This window comes from Cyanistes caeruleus, chromosome 12, assembly GCF_971803275.1.
Source record: "Cyanistes caeruleus chromosome 12, bCyaCae1.hap1.1, whole genome shotgun sequence".
NCBI lineage: Eukaryota > Metazoa > Chordata > Aves > Passeriformes > Paridae > Cyanistes > Cyanistes caeruleus.
This window is the reverse complement of record NC_141712.1, coordinates 135794-151253: the sequence shown is the minus strand read 5'-3', so window position 1 is coordinate 151253 and position 15460 is coordinate 135794. Positions and strand designations below refer to the sequence as shown.

The following is a 15460-nucleotide window of genomic DNA, read 5'->3' as shown; positions in this document are numbered from 1 at the left end:
CTGCAGGGCTCTGAGGAACACTCAGCTGGAACAGCAGGGATGAGCTGAGATCCTGGGCCGGTGGATGAGGTAGATCAGTAGCTCCATGGTGGTGCCTGGCACTGCCACACGTCCTGGCAGGACAGGGGGTGTGAGGCCACCAAAGAAGAGGGAAGAAGGAGAAGGAGAAGCAGCAGCTCCGTCTGGGTGATGGCGAATTCTGTTCTCTCCGCAGCAACAGCTCCCAGCAAAGTGTCCTTCTCTGAAGCTGAAGAAGCTGCCAAACTGTGCCCACCTTCCCCTTTTCCTGCCCCCTTCCCTCCTGAGCCCAGCCGAACTCTTTGTGTTTCTCAAGTACCACCTGCAGTCAGGTTTTCCCTACAACTAATGGGTAAAAATTCCACAGTTGAGCCAGAACTAAAAGAAGGACATCTAACCCCCAACAGCTTCTCATCTCCATCTCTTTGCACTCCAAAAGCCAGGAGGGATCGATCTGTCACATCTAAACAACTCAATCCCACTGAAAACAGCTACATTTTATCCCAAAAGGGCTTAATCTCAACTCAAAAGGGCTTGTTCCTCCTCCGAAAATCTCAGTCTCACATCAAAATTACTCAGCTCCACAGCCGCCAAGTGAGATGGAGTTGGAAGGTGTTCTGGTTTAGGGCAAATTTGGAAGAAAACCTCTCAGTGGGGTGCCTCTAACAAGCAAATTAAAGCAGCCCCTCCCCTGAATGTTTCATGAAAAATATTTTCTTGGAGAAAAGTGGAAAACACAGTTTATTTAATAATCAAAGTATCCACAAGCATGAGAAAGATGAATAATATTAAAGAATTAATCCTCTGGTGTTTGAAGAGATGGCAAAGCCAGAAAAGTCCTTTCCATGGGGTGTAGCTCAGCTCGCTCAGTCTCTTATCGGTTCCTCTGGCACTGGAAAGAGCCCAGGCCCCTGTGGGCCACAGCCATGAGCTCCCAGGGTTTGTCTGGGTTCTCAGTCCAGAGCAGCTTTGAACAGATCCAAGGAAAAAGGCAAAAAACACTCAGGGGAACTTCTGTGCCTCAGCTAGCTAAAAAGTAACTAAACTAAACTAAAAACTAATGAAAAAGGAAACTGAACTGAAGTGTCTAGAAGCAAAGGAGAGCTCTGTCCTGCTGTCTGTCCCTGCTGCAGACAACACAGGCCGGGGAAGCGTGCGGGGCAGTGAGTGCCATTTCTGCAAACAAACCGCAGCTTCTTCTTCCCCCCCTTGGCTCTCAGAGCCAGTCTTGAAGGTGCAGAACTTAATGGCCAGCAAAAACAGAACAGACGCCTGGGGATCCAAGGATCATAAAGTCACCCCAGGGCAAAAGGAGGTTGGGAGAAGTGGGATCCACATTTGGAGCGGTGGGATGGGGATTGTGTGAAGCTGGCTGGGTGGGCTGTATTTGATAGGAAATCAAACTTTCAGAGTTTCTGATTTGTGTCCCATTCATTTTCAGTCAGGTGCACTCTGTTTGCAGAGTGTCGCTGTGGTGCTCGAGATGGACACATGACACAGCGAGGTTCGCACGGCAAGAGCAATCTTTATTGTTCAGAAGCTGCTTTTCGATGGTTGACTGTGGGGGCTGAGGAACCTCCTGATACAGAGATCCTGGCCCTTCCTTGGAGGCAAGATACTGTTTTCTAAGAGAGAGAAAAGTATCAGTCCCAGCAATCTTTGAGTTAGTTATGTTAAACTGTTACACTCCATTGCTGTTCTCCTCTGCCATCCCACCTCGATACCTGTATCACAGTTTCCCCCCCGCCCCTCTCCTCCCCTATAAATACCCCAGTTTTTCCCCTGTTCCAGAGAGCTGCTGTCACTGGCTCGCTTCGCTGAGGGCCAGGCTGTAATAAAGGCCAGTTCTCTGCGGAATGCCACACAGCGCTCTGCTCTCTCCCTCCGTGTCGCCTGCACACTGCCGCTGAGCTGAGCTGAGCTGAGCTGAAATCACTCACCGGGCAGAGGACACGTCTGTGCCCCGAGCAGTGCAACCGCGGAGCGCTTTTCCGGGAGTCGCGGCACCCCTGCCACCTCCACCACTGCGATAACCTATGAGAAAGCACAGCTGGGTTCTGCTCAGGGCATTTCAAACTACCTGGGGTATTTGTGACTTCCCCTTGCAAAGGCAGCATCTCGGGAAAAGTCCAAGTTTCTCTTCATGGACTCCTAGGATGTGTTGGCTTGGAAGGGACCTTAAAGCTCCTCTTGTTCCAACTCTCAGCACACTCAGGACACCTTCCCCTAGACCAGCTTGCTCCAAGCCCCATCCAACCTGGCCTTGAACCCTTCCAAGGGTGAGACAATCACATCTTCTCTGCAACCTGGTCTATTCCTTCCATATCTAAAATCATACCAAACTTAGCAGCCTCAGAGATCGATTTCTATCAAATAGCTACATTTTTCTAGGAAAGAAATATGACAAAACTTGTTTGCATATGACTTTGCAAAATCAACACGAGCTCTTCAGAAAGGGCTGCACTTTTCTTGTTTTTGCCCATTTGGTGGAACATTTGCATTCTATTGTTGTTTGGAGCAGTATTTTAATGTATCTGGCTGAGGCTGCTTCAAATAGTCCAGCGAGATACCAGGGTGTGAGGGGTGGAAACCTGAGCTCTTACACATCCAGTACTTCTGTTGTTGGAAGTCTTCAATCCCACCTCTCTGGTGGGATGAAATAGGTGCTACTCATCCAGTTTCTAAAGTATCGTACATCAAGCTGACACTATTTGAAGACTTCAAAATAAAAAAGCCAATTGAAACAAACCTCTGCTCGTTTCCATTTTCTCTCATTCCACAGTTTAGGACAGAAGTCAGGAGAGAAAGAGCACAAAGCTCTTCCTGCAGTTAGGGCAGTTGCAGGGCTTCCCTTACCGGTGCTTCCATTGGTATCTGGTCAAGTGGGAGCTCACAAAGAAGTTCTTCCCACACTGAGGACACTCGTAGAGCCTCTCCCCAGTGTGGATGCGACAGTGGATGACAAGGTTGGAGTTTTGCTTGAAGTCCTTCTTGCAATCAGGGCAGCGGAAGGGCCTCTCCTCTGTGTGAATCTGCTGGTGCAGGAGGAGATGGTAGCTGGTCTGAAACCTCTTCCCACAGTCGGGACACTTGTAGGGCCTTTCCCCAGTGTGGATGCGCTGGTGGCAAGTGAGGTCGGGGTTGTGTCTGAAGCCCTTCCCACATTCCCTACACTAGTAAGGCCTCTCCGCAGTGTGGATCATCTGGTGAACAATCTGATGGCAGCTATCTCTGCAACTCTTCCCACATTCCCCACACTTGCAGGGCTTCTTGCTGCTTTGATGCTGCTCACGGACCAACAGGTCTGAGCTCTGGCTGGATTTCTTCCTGCCTTCCCAGCACGGGGTGGGTCTTTCCTCCTCAGAGCTCCCAGGGCTGGGTCTGGAGCCACTCCTCTTTCAGGATCTCTGGAGATATTCCTCTCTGTTGAAACCCTGTGCTGTGGAGCTGCTCAAAATGGCCTCATTCATAAGGTTCTGCAGCAGGGATTTGTCCTCCCTGGTTTCTGTCCTCAGTTCCTTGTCTGGGGGAGGAAGGACAAGAGAGGATGGGATTTGTCTCCATGCCAGAGGGAAGGGGAAGGAGGATCCCCCCCAGTGTGTCCCCAGCAGGATGGCGTCAGCAGCGGGTCATGCTGGGCTGGGAGATGGAGCAGGAGAGGAGGGGGAAAGGGGCACTGACTTCCTCCTCACCTGCCTGGGTGTCCTGGGGCATCTTCCCCTTCCTCGCTGCCTCCCTCTCCATCTGGACAAGGTTTGAGAATGGGAAATCCTGGTTTGGGGAAAATACAATTCATGAGCACATTGGGATTGGGGTTTCCTTCTGCCCAAGTCCATCTGTAGAAGTCACCGGCCATCTGGAATGTTTTGGGTTGGACGGACAGGTGTGAGCTAAGGAAGGCAGAAACCTCCACAGAAATGGATGAAAATGTAAACCATCCCCCCCTGCCACCCCTTTCCAGATTATTATAATCTTGAAATCAAAGTGCTCTCAGGTAAAGATATGGGAACAGGAATAACAATTCTTTCCCCAGTACAAGTGTGACCCCCCAGCAGCTGGGACAGGGTGGAAACCCTGAACACCGAAGGTGAGAGACCAGAGACAGGGAACTCCCAGGAGGCATTTTCAGGGCTGAATCTTGGTGTTTGGGAAGTTTTCATGGACCCCATCATCCCTGATGATGTACACTACATTAGAAATGGTGAGAAGTACGACACTTACTCTCTTAGCTGCATTGTCCAAGAGAGCTAAGTTTATTATTGTTGCAGTCAGCAACCTCAGGATCTCGTCCAGGGAAGCAGCAGGATTCTGGGGACCAGCATGAAACACCAACCGAGAGGGGCTCCCGGTTCACGAAACCATTTATTCAGCACGGAAACAAAGTCAGGTCCAGGACAGAGAGCTCTGAACAGAGGCACAGCTGGGGTTTTTGATGGACAAAACCCCCGAGGGTCTACACCCTTGAGGGTGGAGTTCAGGGTCAGGGACCAGTAGAAGCACACCAAGGGAGAACTCCCCAGGGACTCAAACCCAATCAGAACACCTGGGCCGCCCTTCTCAAGGGGTTTGGGGTGGGACAATGTAACTCTTTGTCTCCCCTGAGGCCACTGCCACATACTATCCTTGATCTTGATCTTCTTTTATAGACAGATCCGAGAGGTAAAACTGTCATTGGTCATTAAACCAACACATCACTATCATTGGTCAAGTGGAACACCACCCCTTGACTGTTTCTTGCAAGTAAACAACAAGGATCCTAAACAACACCTGCAAAGGTTGTTGTCTTTAGATTCTTCTTTATGCTTTCCCAGGCCAGAGTGAGAAGTTTGTGTGACTTAGTTTCACACAGGCTCTGTGTTCTCTGCTTGCTTTGTGCACTTAGCATCCACAGCTCCCTTTTTTTCTTTTAGGGCAGAAAGGCGGCATTTGTAATCTCCTGCTAGGCCCCTGCAGGAAAGAAAACAAACACAGCATCAGAGGTCCTTTTAATAACTTGTTGATTACCAGATGGAGCCTCAATTGGACACTGAGTTAGAATGGTCAGGGAGGTTCTCTAGCACATGCTATCGAGTTCTTTATGCATTACCATCAAGTCCTATTGTTCATTCTTGCAAGGAGTCAGTTAAACCTGGTAAATTGGAGTGACTCTGAATGTGCAGGAAAAATTTTCAATAATGAAACAAGGTTGCATCATTGACTTCTTTCAAAAGTGAAAATTAAACATTTGGTTATGTCTGCTATATAAGCAGATTCATTGACCAGATTCAGAGCTAATTAACTGTGGGCCAAGCTTGGTTTGTGACCTTTTAGCACTTGACAGTCAGTTTCATCCTTGCAGGTATCAACAGCTTTTCTTGTTTTCTGAGCTGTTAGCAAAGCTCCATTAAAAGTCTTCCTGCTATATTGGCAGAACAATTTTCAAAATGAGCTATTAATTCAGACAGCATGGGTGTTTTTTTGGGTTTGTTTGTTTGTTTGTTGTTTTTTTTTTATGTTGCAAAGGCATGTGATAGTTGATGAGATGACTTACCCCCTCAAGGAACAGAAGGTTTACTCTGATAAAGGCTGCAAGACTGTAGAGGCTAAATATTTAAACTTGAATCTCCAAAACCCTTTCCAAGCTGTTGAAAATCTGTGTATTTGCACTTACACTTTTTACCTTTGCAGAAAGTGTGGTAAAAATACCAGAGTGAGCTGTACGGGCTTTGTAACTTGTAAATTTTAGAGAGACCCCATTGCAGGATGTGCAGGATGGCACCATTGCTTGCTCAATTTTGCCAGTGATACCTGTATGATGAGAATCTGAATTGAAAACAGTAATATCAATGGAGGAATTTGCTTGATGAATCTGATTCCCAAAGATCTACATGATCCACAAAGTAAAAACACAGCCCTTGGTAACTACAAGCATACCAAAAACACGTGGGATATTACCTGAGGTAAAATTACCTCACAGAAAATTAATTTTTTTTTTTTTTTAATTAATAATTTTTGTTTTAGAGTCCAAATAAATGAAATTCAGGGAAAATCCATCAACTGAAGACAATGATCTTTAGCATCACTAGATGTCTTCTTGAATCCTGAAACAGGGAATAACTGAAAAAAAAGGTCCGTGTAAACACAGTACCATGATGCTGACACAGGGCTTTTGTTGTCAAATTGTCTGTATAATTTTCAGACACATAATTGTCTCTTTTGTGGTCAGTCTTTTGTTGATTTAGCCACAAAGGTTATGCTATTCATAACCTATGCTGTTCCTTTTCACTTCTTGAAGGCGATGGGTGTCTGATGTTGTTATGAGTGGACCAGGAGAACAGCTCCTTTTAAAAACGCCTTTATTACACAGGACAGCTCTGGGGTGGGGGCCCAAGGGGTCGTATACACCAGCACTGCTCCCACGGGACACTGCAGAAGAGGAGGATCCGTGTAGCTTTGTTGATAACACAAAGCTGGACCTTTCTTCCTCAGGGGAGTCCCTACAAAAAGGGCTTTACTGGCTCGTAGTCCAGGGGGTCAGTCCTTTACAGTTCTTTTGAGGTCATGGTGACCACTTCTAAGCAGGTCCAGATGGTGTAGGAGGATGGTCTTCCTTCTTAGTTCACCAGGATATGTTCTCTTGGTCCTTTATTTTCCTGTTGGCTCGTTGTTTTCAAGGGTTTTTGTTTCCCGACAGCACTCAGTCCAGCCTCATTTGCGTGCAGCCTCAGGCGCCATCTTGGGGAGCAGTGGCGTCACTACCGGAGGGGAAGGGGATACAATGTAACCACAGGTGAAGCAGGGAGAAAGCAACCAGGGGTTAAGGCACTAAAAACTCTAACAATCGGTCAGTCAAATATTAACAGCAACCAACTCTTAATTTAACAACTCATAACTTCAGAATTTCATTTCCCACTATGTGACTGCTTGAACCTGCTGATAATAAAACACAGGCATATCTTCTCCCAAGTTAAGAAATTAATTAGACTTTACTGTTGTTAGTCAGTCAACATTTAGATTTGATAATTAATTTTTCAAATTTCTAATATAAATATACCTTATTCAAATTAATTCTTTTTCTATAAATTTGATCAGCCCAGAAACTGCAAACAGCTAAAGTGTTTCCAGTGAAAAAGACCTGAACACCTCTGTATGGTGATGGTTTCAGGTTCACTCCAAAGATTGATTCAGCTGTTATATTTACAAGTCAAATTGCTGAGTCAAAGTACTCATGTAATTTTTGCTGCAGAAATATCTGGGCCTGTTGGTAATTCTTATCCAGAAGGAGCTAAGGCGTGGCCAGTTTCCACCTTAACTGGAGAAGAATCTCCTACATCATACAATTTTAAAACAAGATTCTCAAGAATCCTGGGGTAAAACCAAATGAACCAGTAATAATTGATGTCCTTTGAAATTCTGTCAGGATAAGAGTGCTTCTCAGATAATAGCAACCATCCTAGAGAGCTAACACTTTAAACTTAGACCAATTTGTTTTATCTGTGGAAGTGCAGCAAAGTTGCTTGTCTAATAGAAATTCCATAAGAAGAAAAGGTGAGGGGGGTGGGCAGGCCAAGACCAACTGCTGTTCCCCTTCGCAGAGCCGCTCTTTGGGAGCAGGGGAGCCGTGCCCAGCCCCCGCCGCGCTGTGTGCTAACATCACAGTGGTGCCTGCCGCGCCGTGCGGCAGGAGAGGGGAAAGCCTGGACCAAGAACCCCGAGCTGCTGCCTGTAAACCCCCGCCCGGCCACTGCCCCGGCCCTTCCGCCACTGGAGCGTGGTGGGGGGGCACTGTCTGCAGCGCCACAGGGAGAGCACACGGGCAATCCTTAAAATAAACATAGGAAAAGTTAAAGGCATAAAACACTCAGAAGGCAAAATTTTCGCCCCCGAAACCCACGGGGAGGGACCATGGGGGAGAAACCTTTGTTACAGTGTATTTTGTCTGACTTTCTCTCAGCTTCAGGACAAAGTTGTATCAGCGGACGTAGTTGGTGTCTTCAGAAGCCCGGACGGCTGGCATGGGGGGCACGGTACATGCTGTGAGAGGAGGTCGGGCCGGCCGCAGTGGGGGTGCTCCTCTGCTGCTGCTGTTGTTGCTGCTGCTGCTACCACTGAAGGAAGTACAGGTTGCGGACCCCCTGCGTGGTCTCCCAGATCCGCATCCACAGGCGGTTTGAGGGGCCGAGCTGCTCTGGCAGGAACCAGGCTATCCGGGGATCCATCAAACAAGGACCCACCCAGGCTGATCTGCTCTTGCCTCAGCTGTAACGTTTTAAAGCCTTCGGATACAGCGAGTCCCCAATCACTGTTTACATTCAATTCAGAGACAGGACGAGTTTGTTCCTCTGCGGAACTTCAATTTCCCTTTTTGGAAAACCTTTATCTCAATGCCCAGTGAGTGCAATATGCAGACGCAGTGTCTTATCCCAGGAATGTAAGCTCCAGCTTCATTGAGATTTGCTATTCCAGGCCCACTCACTGGCTGGGTTCTCTACCCAGGGTCACTGACACCTGTAGCTCTCCAGAAGCACACAGGGAAAAACTCCTTACCTCTCAAAGGAGGAGGAGGGAGACTCCAATGTCCTTCAGTTCTTGGCTGCAAGGAACATTGGGTTCTACCAGATGTCACACTATATTAGGAATGGCGAAGTATGTCATAGACTCTCTAGCTGGGTTGCAGAAGAGAGCAAGTTTTATTATTACAGATCTTCTTTTATAGACAGTTCTGAGAAGGTCTGAAAAGGTAAAACTCTCATTGGTCATTAAACCAACACATCACCATCATTGGACAGTTAGGAACACCACCCCTTGACTGTTTCTTGCAAGCAAACAAGGGGACAAACACCACCTACAAAGACTGTTTTCCTTCTCTAAGGACTGTATGGATTCCTCCCTATGATTCCTCAGGCCAGGGTGAGAACTAGTTTCACACAGACTCAAGCTAATGCCTGAAGCATAAAATTCTCTTATTTGACCATTGTCAGTTCTCACACCAACCCATCCCACCCCTGCTGGACATCAAGACCCCCTTCCCAAGTCCTATTTCCCCCATTTCATACCTCCCAATTGTTGGAGTCTGAGACACAGAGTGTGTGCACTTGTTTCTGATACTTAGTTCTAAGATCCAGAAAACCACTGAATTTCGTATAATATGAAATTTATGAGCATGTTTTCATGGTGATACATGAAAACAACTGTTTAAGTTAGAAAAGCTAAAAGTGTGAGTGTGTAGATTAGAGAGTTTTCTTAAGTCACTGGGTGAAAAAGTTAAAGTTTAGAGTTTAAAATAGTTTAGAAAGCAGAAGGCAAGATGAAGGATTTAGAATGTTGTTTCTTTTTCTTCTTCTTCTTCATGTTCTTCTTCTAGAGGTTTTTGGGTAATAGTAGGTGATTGGATAGAAAATGCCGCAATGCAGCACACAGGTGATGGGTCAATGGGTAATTAAGAAAAATAATATATGTGTCTATGGTTAATTGGATAAGAATAAGTATAGAAATAAAAGAATTGCATAGTTCGGGGCCATTTTGCATCCCCAGGACAAAGTGAGCTATCAGGCCATTCTGTACCACCAGAAGAAAATGAGCCAGATTGCGGTGAATTAAACTTGTGCAGAAAGGCTGAAGAGACCTGTCAAGTTTTTTGATAATATCCTAATAAACACAAAAACAAGATCCTAACAGGCTTTGGAGTTTTTGTCCTGACACAGAGGACTGTGATAAGCGGGACTCCCCATAAGGAAGTATCCCCAAGGAGCTCAGCTCAGAGAAGCTGAGAAATCCAGGAGAAAAAAGAAGTGAAGAAGCACAGCAGCAGAATCAAGAAAGAGAAAAAAGAAATGAAAAAGAAATTTTAAAAAGTTCCACCAATCTCCATACCACCCATTCTGCCCCACCCAATGCCCATCTCACCCCTCCAGATTTGCATCCCACTTTGCCCAGTCACCTTCCAACTCCATTCCATCTGATGCCTTCAGAAGGCTGACCTAGAACAGAGGCCAGACTGAATTAAGAATAAAGTCAATTAAAAGGCCTTAAAAGATACACTTTGGGCAGTACAAGAGCCTGGCCAGGGCTACACCCAAGATGGACCAAAAATGGCCACAAAAATGGACAACTGATCATGAGGTCTCACATTTCTAGAAGTTTAGGACCACCTGCATATTTGGGTTCATGGTCCAATTACAGCGTCAGATGATAAAATCCCATCCTTCCCATTTTCTCTCTTCAGTCCACCCTCATTTATGCTTTTGGGCCTGAAACTTATAGCGACTGTCCTTGGTTATCAAGCTAGAAAAGGAATTGTTTTGTCTACCTACTCTATGAAGAGACCTCACTAACACTTAATATGAAGTTCAAAACTACAAACCTAGGCAGCGCAGAATATGAAAACCACAAAAGATAAAACTTAAGGCATCACACCCTGAGTGACTGTGGAATTGAATAATTTTGGAGTGGGATTGAGTAGTTTTCAGTGGCATTAAGTGGTTTTGAAGTGACAGATTGAACCCTCTCATCTCTTTGAGTGCCAAGAAATGGAGACAACTACACCAAATACCCTCATAACCCCCAAATCTTCCCAAGTATCTCCTTGACTCCCAGATTCCCTTGAAGCACTAGTAAAAAGTGAGGCTTTAGATGCCTTTGATAAATATCTTGATTTTGACAACTATTTTGTCTGTTTTAATGGGATGAGGATGAATCAAAAGATAATTGGAACTGATACAAAATGACCACCAGCCCAGTGTCCTCCCAGCGCAGAATGTGGGTCATCAGGGCTCTGCCCAGCATGGGTCCCCCTGGTGGGGGATGGAGCTGGAGCAGCGGACCAAGCTCTTCCTGCACTTGAGGCACATGCAGAGCTTCCTTTACTGGTGCCTCCTTTGATGTTTAGTGAAGTTAGACCTGTTGGTGAATCTCTTCCCACACTGGGGACACTCGTAGGGCCTCTCCCCAGTGTGGATGCGCTGGTGGGTGACGAGGTTGGAATTTTGCTTGAAGCCCTTCCTGCAGTCGGGGCAGCGGAAGGGCCTCTCCTCTCTGTGAATCCACTGGTGCACGAGGAGACTGGAGCTGGTGCGAAACCTCTTCCCACACACTCAGGACATTCATAGGGCCTCTCCCCAGTGTGGATCATCTGGTGGATGGTCAGCTGGGACCTCTGGCTGAAGGTCATCCCACATTCCCCACACTCATAGGGACGATCCTCGGTGTGGGTCCTCTGGTGGCGGATCAGGCTGGTGCTGTGGCTGAAGCTCTTCCCACATTCCCCACACACGTAGGGCCTCTTCCCAGTGTGGATGCGTTGGTGGATGATGAGGATGGACTTCTCCTTGAAGCCCTCCCCACAGTTGGGGCAGCAGAATGGCCTCACATCCATGTGAATCCTTTGGTGCCTGAGGAGATCTGAGCTGGTCAGAAACCTCTTTCCACATTTGGGACACTCGTAGGGCCTCTCCCCAGTGTGGATGCGCTGGTGATGGATGAGTTCAGAACTGCAGCTGAAGCCCTTCCCACATTTCTCACACTCACAGGCCCATTCCCCAGTGTGGATCATCTGGTGGTAGATCAAGCTCCTGATGCGGCTGAAGCTCTTCCCACACTCCAAGCACTTGTAGGGGTTCTCCCCATCCTGAAGCTGCTCATGGACCACCAGCTCAAAGCCCTGGCTGGATCTCCGGCAGCCTTCCTGGCACAGGGTGGGTCTTTCCTCCTCAGAGCACCCTGGGCTGGGTTTGAAGCACCTCCGCCTGTGGGATCTCTGGGGACTTTCTTCCCCGTTGGATTCCTGCACCATGGAGCTGCTCAAAACGGCCTCTTCCACGAGGTTCTGCCATGGGGATTTTTTCTCCCTGGTCTCCATCCTCAGTTCCTTGTCTGAGGGAGGAAGAACAAGGAGAGGATGGGATTTGTCTCCATGCCTCTTCCACGAGGTTCTGCCATGGGGATTTTTTCTCCCTGGTCTCCATCCTCAGTTCCTTGTCTGAGGGAGGAAGAACAAGGAGAGGATGGGATTTGTCTCCATGCCAGAGGGAAGGGGAAGGAGATCGCCCCCGTGCGTCCCCAGCAGGACGGCGTCGGCAGTGGGGTTGTCCTGCAGCCGGGGCCATGCTGGGCTGGGAGATGGAGCAGGAGAGAGGGGGAAAGGGGCACTGACTTCCTCCTCACCTGCCTGGGTATCCTGGGGCATCTTCCTCTTCCATGTAGCCTCCTTCTCCATCTGGACAAGGTTTGAGAATGGGAAATCCTGGTTTGGGGAAAATACAATTCCATGAGTACATTGGGTTAGGGGGTTCATCCTCCCCAAGTCCATCTCCAGAATTCACTGGGCATCAGGGGTCCATAAAAACCTCCCAAACACCAAGATTCAGCCCTGAAAATACCTCCCAGGTATTCTCTGTCTCTGGTGTCTCACCTTTGGTGTTCAGGAGTTCCCCCCTGTCCCAGCTGCTCGGGGTCATGCTTGTACTGGGGGTCCCCCGTCTGCTCGGTCCCTGCCCCCCCCAGGCTTCTGGGAGTCCCAGGAATCTGGAAAGTTCCCCTGTTTCCACCTCCCCACATAAGGATGCTATGACCCCCCAATGTCCACCCAAGGGGCATTTTTCACTCAGCTTTTAAGGTCTTCATTCTCCAAGCATCCCCTCAAAAAATCTAACCCAGGGACTCCCAAGGATATCTGGGGCTGAGCTCCCCCTCCCCTATGGGAGTCACCTATGGGATGGGGGGGTGATGATCCCACAGATGGGGGGCTGTGAATTCAGGGAGTGCTCAACTTCATGCTTCCTTTTCCTTTTCCTGATCCTCCTTTGTCCCTCCTCTTTCTCTTTCTCCCACTCCTAATCTTCCATCCCTCCTCCTGTGCCTCCCTATCCCCACCTCCTTCTCCTACTTCCATCCCTTCTTGATCTCTTTCTACATCCCTCCTCTTCCATTCCTCCTCCTCCTTCCCCACAAGCAGCAACACCCTCGGTGCCCCATTCCCGAACCCCTCACAGCCCATGGCAGGAGCGAGGATGGAACCAGAACAGGTCGGGATGGACAGCACGAGGCTCTCAGCTGTTCCCACCTGCTGGGGGTGAGGGGAACCCAACCCAGGGAAAAGGAGAGGGAAACTGGGAAAATTGGGGGCTGCAGATCCAACCTGGGGCTGGCTGGGGACCATGGTTGGGGATTCCCAGCCCTTGGGGCTCCTCTGGGGAGATGTGGGAGGGGGAACATAGAGAGGGCTGGGGGATCCCAGGAGTGGAAGCAGTGGCAGGGACTGGTTTGTACTGGGATCATACTTGGGATCATCCTGGCAGTGGCTGGGATTGTACTGGGGGAGTACTGACATAATACTGGCATCATACTGGGAGCAGCTGGGCCCATGGCAGGAGAGACTGCAATCACACAGAGAGAGACTGGGATCATACTGGCAGAGTGGGAGCCTGTGGGGGGGCCAAATGGGATATACTGGGAGTGAAAGGGATCATGCTGAGGCTGACTGAGAGCAGCTGTGAGCAACTGGGATCATGCTAGGAGCAACTGGCAGGAACTGAGAGTGACTGGCTGCATGCTGGGGGTGATTGGAAGAAACTGGACTTATACTGGGATGAACTGAGATCATTCTGCTGGTGATTGGGATCATACTGGCAGTGAGTACAACTCCACGGAGGCTGACTGAGTGCGGTTGAGAGCAAATGGGATCATGTTGGAAGGAACTGGGAGGGACTGGCAATATGCCCTGTGCTCCCCAGAACCACGGTATCGCCCCCCCATATGTCCCATAAGTGTCCCCCAAACCCTCTAGGATCCCTGAGTGCCGCCACAGCGCCAGTTCAGGACCCCCCAAAGCGTCCGTGGATCCCTGAATGCTCCCGACCCCACAGATGCCCCTTCCAGCCATTGGGGAAATTCATCTCCTGTCATCCCCTGCGCTATTGGAACTCCTCACAACACAGTTCTCCGCTCAAACCTCCTGCCGTGCCCCGCGCCCTAAAGAGCCCGGTTAGAGCTCCCCAGGTTCCCCCCAAGTACTCCCGAGCCGTATACATTCGCCCCGAGGACCTGCAGCCACGGCTCGGACGCAAAAGCGTACCCCCAAGTGCCTCCCCGCTCCGCGAACTGCACCGTCCGAGCCACTTCCGAGACTACAGCTCCCATCATGCTCCGCGGCACCCATAGAGCGCTATTCCAGCCGGGACTTCATCTCCCGTCATGCCCCACGCCTCACCGGAACCCATTGGAGCTGTGTCTACAACTCCCGTGATGCTTCGCGGCCCCGTTAAACTGTATTATACCGGTGCCTACAATTCCCATCATCCCTCGCGCCCCAGACAACCATGTTACAGCCCCGCAAGTGCCCGCCCGGATCCCGAAGGGCTCCCAGATTCTCCTCCCTGACCTCCAAGTGTACCCCTGGACCCCCAAGTGCTCCCCCGGACCCCGAATTGTCCCACAAAATCCCTAAGTGCCCCTCCAAGTGCGCACCTGGCTCCTCCAAGTGTCCTCCAGACCCTCAAGTTCTCTCTGAATTCCCTCCCCAGACCCAAAACTGCCCCAAATGTTCCCCAGAAAAGTCTCCATGGACCCCAAAGTGGCCTTTTTTACCCTGTCTGAGAAAATGATAAAAAAAGATGATCAAAGGACTGAAAATAGGACGAATTAGCATAAAACGGGAGAAATAGTGGTCAATTAATGAAGAGAATTGTGTTACTTAGAACCAAAGACCAATAATGCTTTTAGTTGCTAAAAATGTATCAATTCTTTTATATAAATATAAGAACTAGGTCATAAAAATACAGAATAGTATTATTTTAAAAAGTAAAATTTTATTGTTATTAATCTATTAGATATTAATGATAAAGAAAAGTTGATAAATGTTTTCAATGTTTTGGGATGTCAGTCCCAGGTGGGCGATGTCAGACATGGTGAGGCTCGGGGTGAGGAGCAGGCTGTCCAAACGGGCAGACCGCAAGGGGCTCATTCTTCTCTGTGACCAGACCTCCTAAGGAGACATTCAGCGTCAAGATCACTTGGGGAATGCTTCTGTCACCTCTTCTCTCAACTAGAAGACAAAAAAATGCACCCTTGATTTAAAAAAAAAAAAAAAAAAAAAAAAAAAAAAAAAAAGTGTGGTGCATTTTCAAATCTTCTTCCTTAACAGAACTCCAAACTGACTCCAAACAGCTGCACAAGCCTTGGACTTGAAGACAATGGAAGGAAGAGAAAGAGCCCCCGAAGCTTTCTGTATTTTAATGAACCCCAGGGTAGATTTGGGGCTGAGTCCAGGACTCTCAGGCACTGAGAAAAGGTTGAAGGAGCTGCTCAAGGAGTCAGAAGCAAAACTTCAAGTCCCCTGGAGCATCCCTGGGCCCCACTGACTGCCGGCTCCTGGCACACTCAGCCATGGCATGGTCCAGTCTCACGCTGGGACACCTCATGCACCAAAATTCTCCCCCGGCAGCGACTTTTCTTTCTCCTCACCTCC

At 48.6% G+C, this 15460-nt stretch overlaps 1 protein-coding gene and 1 long non-coding RNA gene across 5 annotated transcripts; both read right to left on the bottom strand.

The window, feature by feature from the left end:
* Nucleotides 1-1526: 1526 nt before the first annotated feature.
* Nucleotides 1527-6236, bottom strand: LOC111942759 (uncharacterized). The gene is made up of 3 exons (XR_015275297.1): nt 4786-6236; nt 3711-3789; nt 1527-3541 (listed from the first exon to the last, which is right to left on the bottom strand). It is a non-coding gene; the product is annotated as an uncharacterized LOC111942759 (long non-coding RNA).
* Nucleotides 6237-6336: 100 nt separating this feature from the next.
* On the bottom strand, nt 6337-14154 carry LOC147650773 (uncharacterized). 4 transcript variants are annotated; one of them, XM_086847362.1, is made up of 3 exons: nt 14069-14154; nt 12160-12238; nt 6337-11868 (listed from the first exon to the last, which is right to left on the bottom strand). In XM_086847362.1, exons 1-3 carry the CDS (start codon nt 14150-14152, stop codon nt 10694-10696), a joined length of 1338 nt encoding a protein of 445 aa, XP_086703488.1. In that variant the 5' UTR covers nt 14153-14154; the 3' UTR covers nt 6337-10693. The 4 variants fall into 4 exon arrangements, with proteins under 4 accessions (XP_086703488.1, XP_086703491.1, XP_086703490.1 ...); XM_086847365.1 differs by having other exon boundaries at nt 6337-11974; nt 14069-14131; XM_086847364.1 differs by having other exon boundaries at nt 14038-14118.
* Nucleotides 14155-15460: the final 1306 nt, after the last annotated feature.